This window comes from Spermophilus citellus (genome assembly GCF_964194105.1).
Source record: "Spermophilus citellus genome assembly, chromosome: 10".
NCBI lineage: Eukaryota > Metazoa > Chordata > Mammalia > Rodentia > Sciuridae > Spermophilus > Spermophilus citellus.
Genome location: NC_138197.1, coordinates 57,464,118 through 57,485,658, shown reverse-complemented (window position 1 = coordinate 57,485,658; position 21,541 = coordinate 57,464,118). Strand labels below are relative to the sequence as shown.

General features: G+C 38.7%; 1 protein-coding gene across 13 annotated transcripts in view; it reads right to left on the bottom strand.

Annotated features, from left to right (window-relative positions):
* The window catches only part of BICD1 (BICD cargo adaptor 1), a 245,684-nt gene that overhangs the window by 41,823 nt on the left and 182,320 nt on the right, over positions 1-21,541 (bottom strand). For all 13 annotated transcript variants that reach the window (XR_014024008.1, XR_014024009.1, XM_081309424.1 and 10 more), the window contains exon 4: positions 19,135-19,560. Coding sequence is in view for 11 of the 13 variants with exons in the window: in XM_081309424.1 (XP_081165550.1) it covers positions 19,135-19,560 (426 nt within the window). In the remaining 2 variants the exon portion in view is untranslated. The remainder of the gene's footprint in view (positions 1-19,134; positions 19,561-21,541) is intronic.

Genomic DNA, 21,541 nt, shown 5'->3' with positions numbered 1-21,541 from the left:
CTTTTTTTTTTTTAGTGCTACAGGGGATTGAACCCAAGGTCTCGTATGTTAGCACACCCCAAACACCCCCTTTAAAATTTTTTTTATAGTTGTAGATGGACAGAATGCCTTTATTTTATTTATTTATTTTTTATTTTATTTTATTTTATTTTTTTTATTGATTATTTAAAGCATTACATAGCTCATGATATAACATCTTTCATACATTTGACTCAAATTGTGTTTTGAACTCCCATTTTCACCCCAAATACAGATTGCAGAATCACATCTGTTACATATTCGCATTTTTACATAATGCCATATTAGTGACTGTTGTATTCTGCTACCTTTCCTATCCCCTACTATCCCCCCTCCCCTCCCCTCCCCTCCCATCTTCCCTCTCTACCTCCCCTGCTGTTGTTCAATTCTCTCCCTTTTTTTTCCCTCCCCCTTGCCCCTCATGACCTCTTATAATTTTATGTATCATTGAAGGTCTCCTACCATTTCCGTATGCTTTCCCTTCTCTCTCCGTTTCTCTCCCCCCATTCGTCTTTGTTTACTATAGTCTTTTCCTCATGCTCTTCCTTCCTGTTCTGTTCTTAGTTGCTCTCTTTATATCATAGCAGACATTTGGCATTCGTTTTTTTAGGGCTTGGCTAGCTTCGCTTAGCATAATCTGCTCTAATGCCATCCATTTCCCTGCAAATTCTATGATTTTGTCATTTCTTAGTGCTGCATAATACTCCATTGTGTATAGATGCCACATTTTTTTTATCCATTCATCTATTGAGGGGCATCTAGGTTGGTTCCACAGTCTAGCTATTGTGAATTGTGCTGCTATAATCATTGATGCAGTTGTATCCCTATAGTGCGCTCTTTTAAGGTCCTCAGGGAATAGTCCGAGAAGTGCGATAGCTGGGTCAAATGGTGGATCCATTACCAGCTTTCCCAGGAATCTCCATACTGCTTTCCAAATTGGCCTCACCATTTTGCAGCCCCACCAGCAGTGTACAAGAGTACCCTTTTCTCCACATCCCCGCCAACACTTATTGTTGTTTGACTTCATAATGGCTGCCAATCATACTGGAGTGAGATGGTATCTTAGGGTGGTTTTGATTTGCATTTCTCTGATTGCTAGAGATGGTGAGCATTTTTTCATGTACTTGTTGATTGATTGTATGTCCTCCTCTGAGAAGGGTCTGTTCAGGTCCTTGGCCCATTTGTTGATTGGGTTATTTGTTATCTTATTGTCTAATTTTTTGAGTTCTTTGTACATTCTGGATATTAGGGCTCTATCTGAGGTGTGGGGGGTAAAAATTTGTTCCCAGGATGTAGGCTCTCTATTTACCTCTTTTATTGTTTCTCTTGCTGAGAAAAAACTTTTTAGTTTGAGTAAGTCCCATTTGTTGATTCTTGTTATTAACTCTTGTGCTATGGGCGTCCTATTAAGGAATTTGGAGCCCGACCCCACAATATGTAGATCGGAGCCAACTTTTTCTTCTATCAGACACAGTGTCTCTGATTTGATATCTAGCTCCCTGATCCATTTTGAGTTAATTTTTGTGGATGGCGAGAGAAAGGGATTCAATTTCATTTTGTTGCATGTGGATTTCCAATTTTCCCAGCACCATTTGTTGAAGATGTATTTGGATTTCAAAGAGAGCAGGCACTTAAACTATTTAAGATTCACTGTGCTTAGAATTAATAAATGTAAAACACTTGAAAGCTTTAAAATGACTATACATTTTAGGTGTCATTATTTTAATCTCCATTTGTGAAGAACTTATCCAAGAGAGATTTGCTGAGTTAATGGTAATCATCTATCACTAAAAGAGCCACCTTATTTTTTTCTATCATCTTCCTCTTCTATATCCCCCTGACCCCTGCCCTGCCACACACCAGGGAAGTGCTCTATCACCAAATCACCTCCCTAGTTCTTTCTTTCTTTATTTTTAATTTTGAGACAGAGCCTTGCTATGTTGCTGAGACTGGCCTCCAACTTGGGGATCCAGTCTCAGGCTCCCAAGTTACTGGGAACTGCCCTGTTTGCCTTTTAAATAAACATATTTACATGTATTGTGGACCAATAGAGTTTTTGTGAAAGACCAAGAAAAGATAATTGCAATTAACATTAGGACTTCTATAGGAAAAGAAATCAAAGCTGTTCTTAAACTATCAACTTCCATGAATTTAATTTTGTAACAATTTAAAAGGATGAGTTTTGAATTCAAGCTCCCGTTCGCCTGCTTCCCGCAGACAAACAGCTGTGACTCAGCACTAATCCATCCGGATGAAACAACTGGTCAGCCCTTCTGATCCTACGGAGGTAAATGCCTACCGAGCCTTCATAGGTAGTGGCCACAGATTTGAAACGGGGCTTGGGAGAGACAGTAAGGACCCACCCGTTGCATTGGTCGCCCGGCAAAGGGAAACGAACTGTCGCCATTTGCAAGAGACACCACTATGGCAGAGAACTGACGTCATCAGACTGCGGCGGAGGAGATAACTTCATTGAAACCTGCGGCTACAGGTGTGTAATTCCCTAGCCTTCCCTCTCCACACATCGGGGAAACCTTAAGGGCCCCTCCCAGCTCTCCCGTGAGCGCGATAGCCAGACCGAGGGAATCAGAGGTGGTGCGGGACCCGCAGCACGGAACTACCGCTCCCACCAGTGCTGTCAACTGAGGTCTCTTGCACCAGCTACCGGGGGCGTGGCTACCGGAGGGCAAGTAAAATTCGTTGAGGATTCTCAGCCCCAAGCTCTACAAACTTAGGGTCTGAGGGAATGGCAAACTGGAAGAGTGTGCCCAGTCGTTCATGAAAACAGGGCTCCCGGGAGCAGCAGACCTGGCGTGTAGCCAGTATTGTGGTGCGCGGCACCCGTGAGAGGGGCCTGGCTAGAGGAAAAGTGGGAAGTGACTAGACACAAGAGGAGGCCCTAGGCACTCAGGATTGGAGACTCGCCCAGTCTGGGAGGAGCTGCTGCACAGTGATTGGTTCCCGCGTATTGACAGGAGAAACTTGGCCTGGTGGGCACAGCGCCACCTACTGGAAGAGAAGTTAATCAAACTCTAAGACTGCATTTATTAGTTTTTTTTTTTCTTTTTTTCTTTTCTCTTTTTTTTTGATTTGGGTTTTTCTTTCATTTTCATTTTTCTTTCTTGTTGTTTTTTTAAATTTTTTCTACAATTTTTTAAAATTTTTTTCTTCTAATTTTAATTTTAATTTTTTTATTATTTAAAAAATTTTTTTTTCTTTTTTTATTTCCTATTTTTTTTCTTCTTTTGTCTTTTCATTTATTTTCAATTATCTTATCCCCCCTTCCTTGAATTCTACCTGCTTACTCTCATTCTCTTTAGTGATTTCTTCCCTTCCCTTCTAATACCTTTCCTCCCAAGCATCTAATAAATTTATAGGAGTAAACAGTAATTCATCAGTCAAACAGAACAAGAAGCAACATGAGCAGCTTCAAAAATCAAGGAAGAAAAGGAGTACAGACAATGCAGGACAGCCTAAATATTCAGGAGGACCTAGAGTCATTAGAAAAATGGTCATATAAAGAACTCAAGGAACACCTTAGACAGATGGAATGGAACCTTAAAGAGGATACAAGACAGCAAATTCAAGCAGCAAAAGAACACATTGAGAATGAATTACATAAACAGATAAAAGAAGTTAAGCATCTCTATCAGGAGATAGAGATTATAAAAAATAATCAAACAATAATTCTAGAAATGAAGGAAACAATAAACCAAATTAAAAACTCAATTGAGAGTATCACTAACAGAGTGGAGCAAGTAGAAGCCAGAACGTCAGATAATGAAGACAAAATATATCATCTTGAAAACAGTCTAGCCGACTCAGAAAGGCTGGTAAAAAATCACGAGAAAAACATCCAAGAGTTATGGGATAACATAAAAAAACCAAACTTACGAGTCATCGGGATAGAAGAAGGTACAGAGATTCAAACCAAGGGAATGAGTAACCTGCTGAATGAAATAATTACAGAAAACTTTCCAGAAATAAAAAAGGAAACAGATATACAAATTGTAGATGCATACAGGACACCGAGCACACAAAATCACAGTAGACCAACGCCAAGACACATTGTTATGAAGATATCCAATATACAGAACAAAGAGAATATATTAAAAGCTACAAGAGAAAGGAGAGAGATTACATTCAGGGGTAAACCAATAAGGTTAACAACGGATTTTTCATCACAGACAGTGAAAGCAAGAAAGTCATGGAACAATGTATTTCAAACACTGAAAGACAATGGATGCCAACCAAGAATTCTGTATCCAGCAAAATTAAGCTTCAGGTATGACAACGAAATAAAAATCTTTCATGATAAACAAAAGTTAAAAGAATTTGCAGCCAGAAAACCAGCATTGCAAAGCATTTTGAGCAAAACACTACACGAGGAAGAAATGAAAAACAATAACCAAAACCATCAGGAGGAAGTGCCTCAGTAAAGACAGAGGGCGAGGGGAAAGATAATCATGGAGAAACAAACTAAATTTTTTAAAAAAAGGATAAATAATCAAACATGGATGGAAGTACAAACCATATATCAATAGTAACTCTGAATGTTAATGGCTTAAACTCTCCAATAAAGCAACATAGGCTGGTATCATGGATTAAAAAAACAAATCCAACAATATGCTGCGTCCAGGAGACACATCTGATTGGAAAAGACATACACAGGCTGAAGGTGAAAGGATGGGAAAAAATATACCATGCACACGGTCCTCATAAGCAAGCAGGGGTGGCCATCCTCATATCGAATAAAATCGACTTCAAGACTAAGTTAATCAAAAGGGATAAAGAAGGACATTATATACTGTTAAAAGGAACCATCCACCAACAAGACATAACAATTATCAATATTTATGCACCAAATAATGGTGCTGCGACATTCATAAAACAAATTCTCCTCAAGTTCAAGAATCAAATAGACCACAACACAATAATTATGGGTGACTTCAACACACCTCTCTCACCATTGGACAGATCCTCCAAACAAAAGTTGAACAAAGAAACTATAGAACTAAATATCACAATCAATAACCTAGACTTAACTGACATATATAGAATATATCAACCATCATCAAATGGATATACTTTTTTTCTCAGCAGCAGATGGATCCTTCTCAAAAATAGACCATATATTATGCCATAGGGCAACCCTCAGTAAATACAAAGGGGTGGAGATAATACCTTGCATTTTATCTGATCATAATGGAATGAAACTGGAAATCAATGATAAAAGAAGGAAGGAAAAATCCTACATCACATGGAAAATGAACAATATGTTACTGAATGATCAATGGGTTACAGAAGACATAAAGAGGAAATCAAAAAATTCTTAGAGATAAATGAAAATACAGACACAACATATCGGAATCTATGGGACACAATGAAAGCAGTTTTAAGAGGAAAATTCATCGCCTGGTGGTCATTCCTCAAAAACAGAAAAAAACAACAAATAAATGAGCTCACACTTCATCTCAAAGCCCTAGAAAAGGAAGAGCAAAACAACAGCAAATGTAGCAGAAGGCAAGAAATAATTAAAATCAGAGCGGAAATCAATGAAATTGAAACAAAAGAAACTATTGAAAAAATTAACAAAACTAAAAGTTGGTTCTTTGAAAAAATAAATAAGATCGACAGACCCTTAGCCATGCTAATGAAGAGAAGAAGAGAGAGAACTCAAATTACTAACATACGGGATGAAAAAGGCAATATCACAACAGATGCTACAGAAATACAGAAGATAATTAGAAATTATTTTGAAAACCTATATTCCAATAAAATAGAAGATAGTGAAGACATCGATAAATTTCTTAAGTCATATGATTTGCCCAGACTGAGTCAGGAGGATACACACAATTTGAATAGACCAATATCAATGGATGAAATTGAAGAAGCCATCAAAAGACTTCCAACCAAGAAAAGCCCAGGACCGGATGGGTATACAGCGGAGTTTTACAAAACCTTTAAAGAAGAATTAATACCAATACTTTTCAAGTTATTTCAGGAAATAGAAAAAGAGGGAGCTCTTCCAAATTCATTCTATGAGGCCAACATCACCCTGATTCCGAAACCAGACAAAGACACCTCAAAGAAAGAAAACTACAGACCAATATCTCTAATGAACCTAGATGCAAAAATCCTCAATAAAATTCTGGCGAATCAAATACAAAAACACATCAAAAAAATTGCGCACCATGATCAAGTAGGATTCATCCCTGGGATGCAAGGATGGTTCAATATACAGAAATCAATAAATGTTATTCACCACATCAATAGACTTAAAGATAAGAACCATATGATCATCTCAATAGACGCAGAGAAAGCATTCGACAAAGTACAGCATCCCTTTATGTTCAAAACACTAGAAAAACTAAGGATAACAGGAACTTACCTTGACATTGTAAAAGCAATCTACGCTAAGCCTCATGCTAGCATCATTCTGAATGGACAAAAGTTAAAGGCATTCCCTCTAAAATCTGGAACAAGACAGGGATGCCCTCTATCACCACTTCTATTCAATATAGTTCTTGAAACACTGGCCAGAGCAATTAGACAGACGAAAGAAATTAAAGGCATAAAAATAGGAAAAGAAGAACTTAAATTATCACTATTTGCAGATGACATGATTCTATACCTAGAAGACCCAAAAGGGTCTACAAAGAAACTACTAGAACTAATAAATGAATTCAGCAAAGTGGCAGGATATAAAATCAACATGCATAAGTCAAAGACATTTCTGTATATCAGCGACAAAACTTCTGAAACGGAAATGAGGAAAAACACTCCATTCACAATATCCTCAAAAAAAAAAAAAATACTTGGGAATCAACCTAACAAAAGAGGTGAAAGATTTATACAATGAAAACTACAGAACCTTAAAGAGAGAAGTAGAAGAAGATCTTAGAAGATGGAAAAATGTACCCTGTTCATGGATAGGCAGAACTAACATCATCAAAATGGCGATATTACCAAAAGTTCTCTATAGGTTTAATGCAATGCCAATCAAAATCCCAATGGCATTTCTTGTAGAAATAGATAAAGCAATCATGAAATTCATATGGAAAAATAAAAGACCCAGAATAGCAAAAGCAATTCTAAACAGGAAGTGTGAATCAGGCGGTATAGCGATACCAGATTTCAAACTATATTACAGAGCAATAGTGACAAAAACAGCATGGTACTGGTACCAAAACAGGCGGGTGGACCAATGGTATAGAATAGAGGACACAGAGACTAATCCACAAAGTTACAACTATCTTATATTTGATAAAGGGGCTAAAAGCATGCAATGGAGGAAGGATAGCATCTTCAACAAATGGTGTTGGGAAAACTGGAAATCCATATGCAACAAAATGAAACTGAATCCCTTTCTCTCGCCATGCACAAAAGTTAACTCAAAATGGATCAAGGAGCTTGACATCAAATCAGAGACTCTGCGTCTGATAGAAGAAAAAGTTGGCTCTGATCTACATATTGTGGGGTCGGGCTCCAAATTCCTTAATAGGACACCCATAGCACAAGAGTTAATAACAAGAATCAACAAATGGGACTTACTTAAACTAAAAAGTTTTTTCTCAGCAAGAGAAACAATAAGAGAGGTACATAGGGAGCCTACATCCTGGGAACAAATTTTTACCCCTCACACTTCAGATAGAGCCCTAATATCCAGAGTATACAAAGAACTCAAAAAATTAGACAATAAGATAACAAATAACCCAATCAACAAATGGGCCAAGGACCTGAACAGACACTTCTCAGAGGAGGATATACAATTAATCAACAAGTACATGAAAAAATGCTCACCATCTCTAGCAGTCAGAGAAATGCAAATCAAAACCACCCTAAGATACCATCTCACTCCAGTAAGATTGGCAGCCACTATGAAGTCAAACAACAACAAGTGCTGGTGAGGATGTGGAGAAAAGTGTACACTTGTACATTGCTGGTGGGACTGCAAATTGGTGCGGCCAATTTGGAAAGCAGTTTGGAGATTCCTGGGAAAGATGGGAATGGAACCACCATTTGACCCTGCTATTGCCCTTCTCGGACTATTCCCTGAAGACCTTAAAAGAGCATGCTACAGGGATACTGCCACATCGATGTGCATAGCAGCACAATTCACAATAGCTAGACTGTGGAACCAACCCAGATGCCCTTCAATAGATGAATGGATAAAAAAAAAATGTGGCATCTATACACAATGGAGTACTATGCAGCAATAAAAAATGACAAAATCATAGAATTTGCAGGGAAATGGATGGCACTAGAGCAGATTATGCTTAGTGAAGCTAGCCAATCCCTAAAAAACAAATACCAAATGTCTTCTTTGATATAATGAGAGCAACTATGAACAGAGCAGGGAGGAAGAGCAGGAAGAAAAGATTAACATTAAACAGAGACATGAGATGGGAGGGAAAGGGAGAGAAAAGGGAAATTGCATGGAAATGAAGGGAGACCCTCATTGCTATACAAAATTACATATAAGAGGTTGTGAGGGGAATGGGAAAATAAACAAGGAGAGAAATGAATTACAGTAGATGGGGTAGAGAGAGAAGATGGGAGGGGAGTGGAGGGGGGATAGTAGGGGATAGGAAAGGTAGCAGAATACAACAATTACTAATAGGGCAGTATGTAAAAATGTGGATGTGTAACCGATGTGATTCTGCAATCTGCATTTGGGGTAAAATTGGGGGTTCATAACCCACTTCAATCTAATGTATGAAATATGTCAAGAGCTTTGTAATGTTGTGAACAACCAATAAAAAAATAAAATAAAAGGATGAGTTTTCTTGTATGTGAATTTTGAATCAATACATAATTCTGTTTTTAAAATTAAAAATAATAATTGTATATATTTTTGGGACATTGTGATACTATGATACATTATGTATTGGAGGATGATTAAATCAGGCTAAATATAAATCATCTCACATAGTTATCCTTTCTTTGTAGTAAAATATTTAAAACCTTCCCAACTCATTCTGAGATCCTAGTATTACTCAGATACCCAAACCAGACAAAGATATTACAGGAACTGAAAAATACATGCTGATTATCAATTAGGAATACAGAACAAAATACTAGCAAACTGAATCCAGTAACATAAAAGGGATTAGATAGCACAATGAAGTGGGATTTTTCCTAGGGATGTAATGTTGATTTAACATCCAAGAATCAATAAGAAAAATACACATCATTGTACTGTCATGTGTAACTAATAAAAAAAAAAAAAGGAAAAAAAAGAGAAAAATACACTGTTTTGGGCTGGGGTTGTAGCTCAGTGGTTGAGTGCTTGCCTCTCATGCGTGAGGCACTGGGTTCAATCCTTAGCACTACATACATAAATAAATAAATAAAACAAAGATATTTTTTAAAATACACTGTTTTAATAGAATATAAAACGACATGATTCCTCAACACATGCAGGAAAAGCATTTGACAAAATTCAATGTGCCTTCTAGGAAAAAAAAGGTCAACAATGTAGGAATAAAAGGAAATTTCCTTACACTGATTGAAGGCATCTATGAAATAACCATAGATAACATCACACTTCTGTAAGTCAGCTTTCCATCGTTGTTGACAAATTATGTGAGAAAATCAACTTGGAGGAGGAAATATTTATTGTGGCTCATGATTTCAGAGGTTTCAGCCCCTGGTTGGCTGGCTCCATTGTTATGGGCCCATAGTAAGGCAGAACATCATGGTAGAGAAGGTGTGGCGGACCAGAGCTGCTTACCTCATGGCAGCAAGAAAGCAAAGGCGCAAGACATACCCTTCCAGGGTACACCTCCAGTGACCTACTTCCTCTGACTAGGCCCCACCCCCTACAGTTTCCATCATCTCCTAATAGTCCATTCAATTATGAACCAGTCAATGGACTACTCTTTTTTTTTTTTTTTTTTTTGGTACTGGGGACTGAACTCAAGGACACCTAACCACTAAGCCACATCCCCAGTCCTTTTTACTTTTGGTAAAAAGTTGCTAAGTTGCTTAGGGCTCCCTAAATTGCAGTGGCTGGCTTTGCACTCACAATCCTCCTGTCTCAGCCTCCCAAGCCACTAGATTACAGGTGTGAGCCCTACAGGTGTGAGCCCCTGTGTCTGGCTGGACTACTCTATTGATGAGATCAGGGGCCTCATGATTCCAGTCACTTTCCCAAAGCTTCATCTCTGGACATTGATGTATTGGGGACTAGGCTGGGAGACATTCCAGATGCAACTATAATGGAACAATGGTGAAAAAGACTGAATCCTTTCCTGCTAAGATCAGCAACACGACGTGACTGATTGACTGATTTACTTCTGCGACTTCTATTTGACATGGTATGAAAGTTCTAACCAGGGAATGTAGGCAGGAAAATGAAATAAATAAAAAGCATTTAGATTGAAAAGGAAAAAGCATAATTGTCTTTATTTGCAGATGATATTGTCACAAGCTGTCCGTGGCTTGTGTGTGGACTGTGTTGTGTATCATAGCTTAGTGAGGGGATAAGTCTGGCATAGGGAACTTTCCGTGGTACCTGCTACAGGGACCGACTGCCCAATGCAGGTGAACTCTCCCCCCCACTCAAGCTCTGCCAAGATCCCACACTGCACCTGAGCTGCATGTGACCTGCCAAGATGTCAATCCACCTGCTGACTACAAGACATCATGAAGCAAGACTCTGCCCTGAAACCTTATCCCTGCCTTTGATGTACCCCCTTAAATAAACCACAGGAGCCATCTTTCCTTTGTCTAATTCCAGCATCTATGTGGACTAGATCTATCAGGGGCTCTGCTTTATGTAAATATATCTCTGATTATTTGTGTTTTGTTCTTCACTAATTAATTTAGACTTTAAGTTTCCAGGTGGTTTACACCCTCCTTGGCAGGAAGAGGCATCCCTCAATGAGACACTGTCGCCCCTGTTATGATATGATCTTGTATATAGAAATTCTTAAGAAATCCACTATTTTAATATTTATTTTTTAGTTATAGGTAGACATGATACCTTTCTTTTATTTTTATGTGGTGCTGAGGATCGAACCCAGTGCCTCATGCATGCAAGAGCTCTACCTCTGAGCCACAACCCCAGCTTCAAGAAATCCACTTTTTAAAAAAAAAATATTGGAACAAATAAAAAAGTATAATAAGTTTGCAGGATACAAGATCAATGTACAAACCTCTATTATATTTCTACATGCTAGCAATGAAAAAAATCAAACCTTAAATTAATGAAATAATTGCATTCACAACACTATGAAAAAGAATAAAATATTTAGGTAAAGTTTAACAAAAGAATGCTAAATGTATACTCTGAAAACCATAAAGCATTGTTGAAGGAAATTAAAGAGGACCTAAAGCCAGGGGTGGTAATGCATACTGTAATTCCAGTGACAAGGGTAGGATGGGGGTGGGGTGGGGACTACAAGTTCAAAACCAGCCTTGGCAACTTAGCAAGGCCCTGAGTAAGTTAGTCTTAAAATGAAAAATAAAAAGGGCTGTGAATTTAGCTCAGTGGTAAAGCACCCCTGGGCTCAATCTCTAAAAACAAAAAGAAAAAAAATCAAACAAGAAGATAAGTAATACCCTTTATTCATGGGCCAAAAGACTTAATATTAAGAGACAATATTCCCCAATTGAACTCGATGTGCAATGCAAAACCTATCAAAACCTCAGCTGAATTCTTCACAGAAACTGACAAGCTGATCATAAAATCCACATGGAAATGCAAAGGCCACTGAATAGGTAAAAATGATCTTGAAAATAGTTTTTAGAAAAGGACAAAGAAAGTTGGGGATGGTGGTGCACAAATGTAATTCCAGCTACTCAGGAGGCTGAGGCAGGAGGATCAAGAGTCTGAGGCCAGCCTGGGCAACTTAGCAAGACTCAAAATTTAAAAAAGGATGGGGCATATAGTTTCAGTGGTGCAGTATTCCTGGGTTTAATCCCCAGTACCACAAAAAGAAAAGAAAAAAAAAAAAAAGGAAATTGCAAAGCTTGCTACAACACAATAAAAAGGTAGTGTGATACTAACATAAAAGTGAATATGTAGATCAATGGAAGAGAAATAGACTCTTATCTGGAATAAACTGATTTATCAGTTTATTTATCATATCTGATAAACTGAGGTGTCAAGACAACTCAGTAAGGAAAGAAAAGACCAGTTTTTCAATAGATGTTGCCTGGATAAATGAAGGAAACATGTCCATCTACAACTAAAAAAATACATATATATAATATATTACATAGATATTACATATCTATGTAATATATATTTTTTAAATAAATAAAAAAATATATATTTATTTAAAAAAATTTTGTGCATCACAGAACACTACCAAGGTGAAAAGACAATCCAAAGTATAGGAAAAAATGTTTGAAAATCCTATATCTGATAATAAATTTGCATCCAGGATATATTTAAAAAAACTCCTACAACTAAATAATAAAAAGAAATCACTCAATCAAAAAAATGGGCAAAGGAAGTTAATAGATAAAAAAATTTACATATGACCAAGAAACACATGAAAAAATTCACAACATAATTAGTCCTCAAAGAAATGCAAATTGTAGCTCAGTGGTTGAGTGCTTGCCTACCATGTGTGAGGTACTGGGTTTTGCTCTCAGTACCACATAAAAATAAATAAAATAAAGGTCTATTGACAAAAAAAAAGGAAATGCAAATCAAAACCTTGATGAAATGGCACTTCACATCTGCTAGGATGGCTACATTAAAAGGGCAGACAGCAACAAGTGCTGGCAAGGAGGCAGAGGAATCAAAGCCCTCATAAGGGTTTATAAAATGGGGCAGCCACTTAGAAAAATAGTCTGGCAGCTCCTTGGAAGGTGGAACAGAGTAACCATGTCACTGAAATTTCTAGAACTCGATCCAATAGAATTAGAACATATATGCACCCCAAAGCTTATAGGTGAATGTTCACAGCAGCATAATTTATTCATAACAACTCAAAACTGGAAACATCTCAAATGTTCATCAACTAATAAATGACAAATAAAATGTGATATACCTATGCCATGGAATATTATTGGCAATAAAAAAGAATAAAGTTCTGTTACAGGTTACAACATGGATGAAGCTTGAAAAATGTTAATGCTAAGAAGCCGGTCACAAAAGACAATATATTATATGATTCCGTTTATAGGAAATGTTCACAGCCTAGGGCTGGGGATTTCTGGGAAAATGTAGAGTGACTGTTAATAAATACGTGGTTTCTTCCTTTTCTTTTTCTTTTCGGTACTATGGATTAAACCCAGGGGTACTTTACCATTGAGCTACTCCCCAGCCCTTTTTACTTTTTATCTTGAGACTAGGTCTTGCTAAATTGCTGAGGTTGGCCTTGAACTTGTGATCCTCCTGCCTCAGCCTCCTGGGTCACTGGGATTACTAGTCTGCACCACCACACTGAGCCCATGGTTTCTTTTTGGTGTGATGAAAATGTTCTAGAATTGACTGTGGTTGCTCAATGATGGTTGCTCAACTTGGTGAATAAACTAACAACCACTTTAAACAGATGGATTCTATGCTTTGTGAATGGTATCTCCATAAGCCCTGTTCTACAACAAACACAAAACCGAACAGCAACAACAAAAACTACTCAGAGGCTTTCCCTGGTTGTGATTATTAGATGCTCTTCTTATGTTTACTGATATGTAATAGAAAAGGTAAGGTTTGTTGGAAATGTGCTTCCCTACGAAGTTTATACAAACTCTAAAGTAGTTTAATCACTTAAGTGCTCAACTTGTACTAGGAAAGTGTCTCTTAGGTTTTAAGAACTAGGAACTGACCAAACGTGTTCTAATTAACTTCATCCCATACATAGGGAGTAAGCTCTTGCCAAGCAGAGATAATATTTAACTGATTGTGTGGGGCAGCTCCACTTGCTAGATTTATGACCTTGAACAAATGATGCAACATACAGTGTCCTCGTCCCATCCCTATCTGTACAACAGGGATGACATGATCTTCCCCCTATGGTGGTTATAAGCACCAGCCAATTAAGCAAATAAAAATTGAACTTTTATTGGACATACAGAAAGCTATTATTATAACTTATGATCATTATAGAAAATATTAAAACTGCCTTTAACAGAATAGACCCAAATACAATATGAATCTATTTCTTTTACATCTATGAGGTTCAACAAAATGTACTAACTTCAGTTTTATAGAAACATAGTTGTTTTATCATACTACATGTAAAATTATCCAACATGATACTAAGAAATAAATAAATTCATTTAAAAAAACTGAACCTGTTTTCCTGCTCAGACTCCATGTGGATGTAAAGTTAAACAGTGTTTTTTTTTTTTTTTTCCAATTAAAGGCATAAATTTCAGCACAAGCACAGAGGACTCCTGAAATAAATGAAGTAATTTAGTTAGTTTTTCCAGATAGGATCTACTTATTTTCTTTCTAATAAAACTAATTAAGGTCCTGGTCTGTCACTGGAAAATGTCGATTATAATCTGTTTGAAAGAGCAAGGTCCTTAGGGTAGCAAGAAGCCAAAATAATTTATCTAGTAATACCCTCAGATTTTCTTCTAGTGAATAAGGGATGATGCTGATTGAGCTGTTCACTATGGAGGCCTATTGTCAAGCTTACAGGGACCCCTAGATGAACAAAACATGTTTTCCTACTGTATTATTCTTATCTTTTTTTTTTTTTTTTTTTTTTTTTTTTGCAGTGCTGGGGATAGAACTTGGCCTCACACATGCTAGACAAGTAAGAGCTGCACCATCAAGCTAAACCCCTGTCTCATATATATGTGCTGGGGATTGAACCCAGGGCCTTGCACATGTGAGGCAAGCACTATACCAACTGAGCTATATCCCCAGCCCTCTCTTATATTTTTTGTGCATATGTTTCTATGTGAAATGAAAGCTTGATTAACTAAATTTGAATTTTTAAATATTCCTGTACTTTATTCCATAATCTTAGAATACATAGAGCAGTAAAATATTCACACCAATTTGCTCTGGGAAGAAAAGCACCCCCTAATTTCAATCAAGGCTTACCACCACCACCTACCCTTTCCGATAATTTTATGGTTTCTGTATTCACTGTTTATATAAAATGGTAGTGGAGACCTTGGCACCTCAAAACTGATGGATAGTTCCCAGTACAGTAATAATAACTTACAGTTTTATGAATGACACATAGTTTCATAGTTACCATCCCATTTGTTCTTCACAATTCTACAAAAGAGGCCTGGCATTTTTACAAGGGCTTTAAAGTACAACTGTGCAGGTTGTATACAGTGCAATCCTAGAAGGAGGCAATATTTAAACTGTAGTCCCTGTAGATTTTTATTATTTATTATCATTTCCCAGCAGATGGCAGTCTAACCTCTTAAAGAAGGAGAGCAGGTTTTGTATTTTCTTTTTTCCTAATTCTAACAAAAGGCATGGTAAGAGACCAGTGCTTTGCTAATGTGTTGCCTTCCCTCTTTGTGAAGGAGCTTCAGAGAAAGCAACTACCCAGCATTCCTGACATTCAAGGCAGAAAGATGCACAGGTCCCCTCCCCCCCAACCAGGTTAAGTAAACACCTACAAATGAGATAACATAATCTATGTGTATAGATGGAGACTTGTAAGACAAGAAAAGGCCAACAAGGTATGGCCTATGTATGCTGTCTTTAAAGAGGTTCTATTTTTTTTTTTTACAAAAATTTAATTTTAATTGACAAATAAAAGATTGTACATACTTTCCATGTATAACAGAATGTTGTGAAATGTGGATACATTGTGAAATGGCTAAATTTTGAGCTAATTAATATATATATATATATATATATATATATATATATATATATATATATATATTGCATCCCATACTTATCATTTGCAAAAAAAATCTACTCTCTTGGTAATTTTTAAGAATAAAATGTATTGTTATCAATTATAGCCACCATATTGTACGGCAGACCTCTTGAACTTATTCCTCCTATCCATCAAAAGAGCTCTTAATCACAAGGAAGATAGTCTGAAAAGCTGCATATCACCTCATTTAAGGTGTTATATTCCAGCCTGTGCCCCTCGACATGATCAGTAGTAACTAAGCATAGGTGTTAGATTTGACGGCACACAGACTTCACTCAGATGAAATGTTTTTATTGTTGCCAAAAAAAATCCTAAGAGACAAAGGGACTATGAAAATACCAACTGTCCCATCCCAAGTGTGCTGAGGCATACAAAATTGCTCACGCTGACTGCCGTCAAAGGGGAGGGTCCACCAAATAGTGCTTATTCTTCTCAACCTATGTTCGGAGGGGGAGACATATCTGGCTACATGAAGCTGGCTGGTTGTTATGGTATTGTTGGCAAGCCCTCCTGCTGGTCTAGCACGGCCCCTGTAGGGATCTCTGATGGAGGGGGGCCCACAGATGCCATTAAACACATTGAGGTAATTAGGCGACTGGAACCAGAGATCCCCAAACTTATGTATCACCCCCTGGCACTACCTAAATCCCAACTCCCTGATCTAGACGCTAACACCCTAGGTATTTTAGAGACCACCTTTTCCCTGCTTAATGACTCCAATCCCACTCTTGCCAGAGATTGCTGGCTTTGTATGACCACAGGTGTAATGATGCCACTGGCCATTCCTGTTAATAATACCATTCAAGAGGGCACAGCGTGTGGCCCTGGGTTACCCTTTAGGGTGCAAGTTGTGGAGGGCTTTATAATGTGCCTTATAGGATCTTTTCAAAACACTTCTAATGATGTTGATGTAGGGTTCCTGAATGTAAGGAACTGCTCGGTGGTCACTAAATATTCCTCACCAACCCCACCTCTTTGTCCTCCCAACGGTACTGTCTTTGTCTGTGGCGGAAACCTTGCCTTTTCCAGGCTCCCGGCCAACTGGACGGGCGGATGTGTCCTGGCACTTCTCCTCCCTGATGTAACAATCGTCTCAGGTGATGAGCCCCTGCCTATTCCTAGCCTGGACACTTTGATCAGGAGACATAAAAGGGCTGTTCAGTTTTTGCCGCTTCTTGTGGGTCTTGGAGTGACCGCTGCTGTGGGCACCGGTACAGCCGGATTAGGCACGGCTATACATTCGTACCGCCGCTTATCCCAACAACTCATAGACGATGTACAAACCCTATCAGGGACCATTAAGGACTTACAAGATCAAATAGACTCCTTAGCAGAGGTGGTCCTTCAAAACAGACGTGGCTTAGACTTGCTAACCGCTAATCAGGGTGGGATCTGTTTGGCCTTGGGGGAGAGATGTTGTTTTTATGCTAATAAGTCAGACATAGTCCGTACAAAAATTAAGGAACTTCAAGATGACTTGGAGAAAAGAAAAAAGGAGTTACTTGAAAATCCCCTTTGGACGGGACTAAATGGATTTCTGCCTTATCTCCTTCCTTTGCTTGGACCCCTGTCGGGCCTTCTCCTTATAGTTGCTATAGGCCCCTGCCTTGTCAATAGAATAACACAATTTATTAAAGATCAAATTAACATTTTGACTTCTAAGCCAATACAGGTCCATTATCAACGCCTACAAACCAAGGATGATTTTGCTGAAGTTTGTCTCCGACCAATTCGAAGACGATTTTTCTACAATGATCCCTGCTTCATGCCTTCCTCCTTTCACCCCCCTTTCTTCTTTATTTTATTATTCTTCTCCTCTGACTCTACGCCCTGTTGAACCGGAACCACTTAAAGACCTAATAATGACTGGCTGAGTAGATACCACTAAACGCCTTGGCAACAACGAGCTGATCTTGTAGTACCCAGAGACGGGCAACTTTCACGCTTGCACTGCAACCTAAGGCAGGGGAATGGGGCCTCCCCAGAGACGGGTAAGCACTGTAAGGGCAGTGAACGACCTAAGACAGGGGCTACTTGATTCCCTTTGACGTGCAACAAACAAAAGAGGGGGAACTGCTGGCACGGACTCCCCCCCGGCCCCCAGGGCTTGGATCCAGCCCTGATTTTTGTGCACGTCAAAGAGGCCAGCTCACAAGGCCTTGAAGGAGCTCACAAGGCCTTGAAGGATTTGTGGTGTCTGTTTTCATATTATTTCAGCCTGTAATGGTCATGTGGGAACGTCCTGACCTGCTTGGGTCTGATAAGGTTCCTAGTTGAAGGCTCATTATGAGTCGACATGAACCACCTGTTTTCCCCTCCTCCTTGCTCCCGCCTACTAGTGGCTTTCTATTCTATCTGAAAGAAATATATAAGTATGAGCTGAGATAATAAAGTCAGATTCCCCCTGGATGAAGGACCTCGGACTCCTGTGTCTTTTTAATCCCGACGTCTCCCGTCGGACTCGGCCCATTCGCCGAACGCGGGCGGCACTTTGGTTTCAGATTTATACCTGTTCTGTGTTTTTAATCATATAGTATCCTAGCCAATTTGTATACATAAAGTCCTTGTTGTTTTTTTATAGCTTAAAGTACTCCTGGGAAATGTCACCATTAATCTGGAAACTAGATATACAGTTATTTGTGATAAAAAACTGCAATTTCTTCTGTTCCACTTGTGTATAAAGCTTTTAGATTCTCTGTTAGTCAGAAATGTTAGTAAGAATCTGTTTTTTTTTTCTCAGAAAAAAAAAAAACAAAGAAATTCATTTGAGTGCCACATGATGTAGAGTTACACACATGAACATAGGAAAGTTATGTCGGATTCATTCTACTGGCTTTCCTATTCCCATCTACCCGCCCTTCCCCCCCACTCTCCCCTAATCCAGTGAATCTCCACTCCCCCATCTCATCGTTCCACATATCAGAGAGAACATTAGGCCTTTGGTTTTCTGGAATTGGTTTATTTCACTTAGCATGATAGTCTCCTGTTCAAACCATTTACCGGCAAAATGCCATAATTTCATTCTTCTTTATAGCTTAGTAATATTCCATTGCGTATCTGTACCACATTAAGAACTTCATTCCTTAAAATGATACAAATAAGAGATTTCTTTTCAACATCCCTTCTGTCGTATCCTTCTAAAAGACTGTGCTTTCTATCTCTACCTGAAGAAGCAACATTTTTAAAAATCAGCCTGGAACTAAAACACCAGAATCAGAAATCCCACCACACACCACATGCCATCTACCATGGTGCCATCGACCCTTCTCTCAGCCCTAGGCAAAGTTCTCACCTGCATAAGCTGCTGCTTCAGCTTCTGAATCTCTGAGATGTTCAGCTCACTGAACAGGTCCGAGACCGGGTGCAGGGACTCCCCTTTCCTCAGGGTGGGCGCCCGGTAGTCTCCGTTCAGTTTCACCAGCGGCCCGTGGAGGTGCCCGTTCATCTTGTCGTCGTTGTTGGGCTCGCCCCCGTCCTCCGCGAACTTGAGGCCGTCGACCGAGAGGCTGATGTGGTTGTCGCCGAGGGTGATGTACTGGGAGAGCTCCTTGCGCAGGCTGTTCTTCTGCTCCCTCTCGTTTTTCAGCGTCTCCAGCGCCTCCTCCAGCTGGTGCTCGGCGATCTCCTTGAGCCGGATGGCGTCCTCCAGCTGGCTGTTGAGCAGCACCGTCTCCTCCTCAAACCGCTTGATCTCATGCTTTAGGCCTTCGTACTCGACCTGAATTAGATAGGACAAAGAAGATTCATAAAACTAAAAGTTGGGTCTTACAAAACTGCCATCAGGCGCTCTAGTGGACTTAATCACTAAAAAAGATGACAACATTCGTCTACAAAATGAACCATAGACACATGATTTTTTTTTTTTCAGATGCTAGGGATTGAATCCAGGGCTTTATCCATGTTAGGGAGGCACCCTACCCCTGAGCTATACCCCCAGCCTGAAATAAATCATAAAAAGCAACAGTATTTCCTTAAGATAACAGAGGATGATTTCCTTAGAAATTATATATGTAATGAACACACACACACACACACACACACACACATATATATAATTATATATAATTAGCATCTAATAGCATGATGACATTGTCACTTTTTCTAATTTATTTTGGTAACAGAAATCTATATAAGTATATAATTTAATTCTTAGCAGGATGAAAAAGTTTTCTACTGTTCTAGGATTTCTTTTATAGGATCCAATCGTCAAAAGAGGAAATTGTTTGCCTAATAAATCAGAATTTTTTTTTTGCTAATAATTTATCCAAATACAATCCATGGAAAGATTTTTATCATCACTGTTACTTTTAAAAATGTCATTATTTATAAATAGGAAACTTTTATACCCAGGGATAAATTAAGTTAAAAGAATACAATAAAAAAAAAATCTCAATAAGATATGTTTGAGATTAAGATGAGAAAGCAAAGAAAGTTTATATAGGCTTAAGGATCAAATCTGAAAGAGCGCCTGTTATTCCAGCAGTCCAGGAGGCTGAGGCAGGAGGATCACAGGTTCAAAGCCAGCCTCAGCAAATTAGTAGGGCCCTAAGCAACTTAGCGAGACCCTGTCTCTAAATAAAATATGAAAAAGGGCTGGGGGTGTGGCTTGGTGGTTAAATACCCCTGGGTTCAATCCTGGTACAAAAAGAAAAAAAAGAAAAAAAAATCTGAAAGAAAAGGGGCAAGTTATCCAATAACAAAACATATCTATAGTGTTATCAATATAATATTCTTTTGAGTTGTATTCAAGTGGGAACCTGCTCAGACGACTTCCTGGCCATGAAAACCCACAGGTGACAGAGGTCTCTCTTTGAGCTGCTGGGCCTTCCCTGGGATTGTTTCCTTGGCACTTGTCACATGTCACCATTCCATAAACATTTTACTTCTACAACTACCTTGAAATCTGCCTGGAGAAAGTACTTTTTATTCACCAAGGTGTCCCTCATAGTGATTCAGTGTTCCTTCACAGTGTTTAAAACAAAATTCTGCTCTTCAATAAGCATTTGCTGAATAACCGTGAGTGAAAAAATAAACTAGAAAAACAAAGACATCCTGCTATTGGATGCTCACATAAACTGTTTGGCTTTATATTTAACTTTGGTATTTATTAGTTTAAACTTAAATTTTAAAAATGGTTCTAAGAATTGAAAAGAGATCATAAACCACTACTTTTCATGTATTTTTATCCCTCTCACATAATCTTGGTGTGATCATGTATCTTGCAAATGTTAGAATATGGGTTTGGTGGGGATGCAGGTTTGGCTGATACATCAGAGACCTACAGGAGACTGTCTCAGTCGAGATGAAAGTTTTCCTCTCTCATGTAACAGTATGGAGGCAGACTGTCAAGACCAGTGGGGAATCTCTGCTCCAGGAGGTTACCAGGAACCAGGCTCCTCCTCTCTTTCTGTCCTCATTTCTACTTGGTCCATGAGCTAAGCTGGCTTGCCATCTTGATCCTGTGCCTGGCAGTGGGCTGAAGTAAGTAAGGGGCACACCCTCTGCCTTTTCAGAAACATCCCATCGTTCCCATATTGCTTTTTCTCATATTCTATTGGCCAGTGCTGATCCTACGACATACTTTGATGCAAGGGAGCTGGAAGCATGTAGCTTTTACTCTGGGCAGCCTTGGGCCCAGTTAAAACTGGGAGATACAATGGGGAGAAATGAAAACCAAAATTCATTGTTACAGAAGGTCA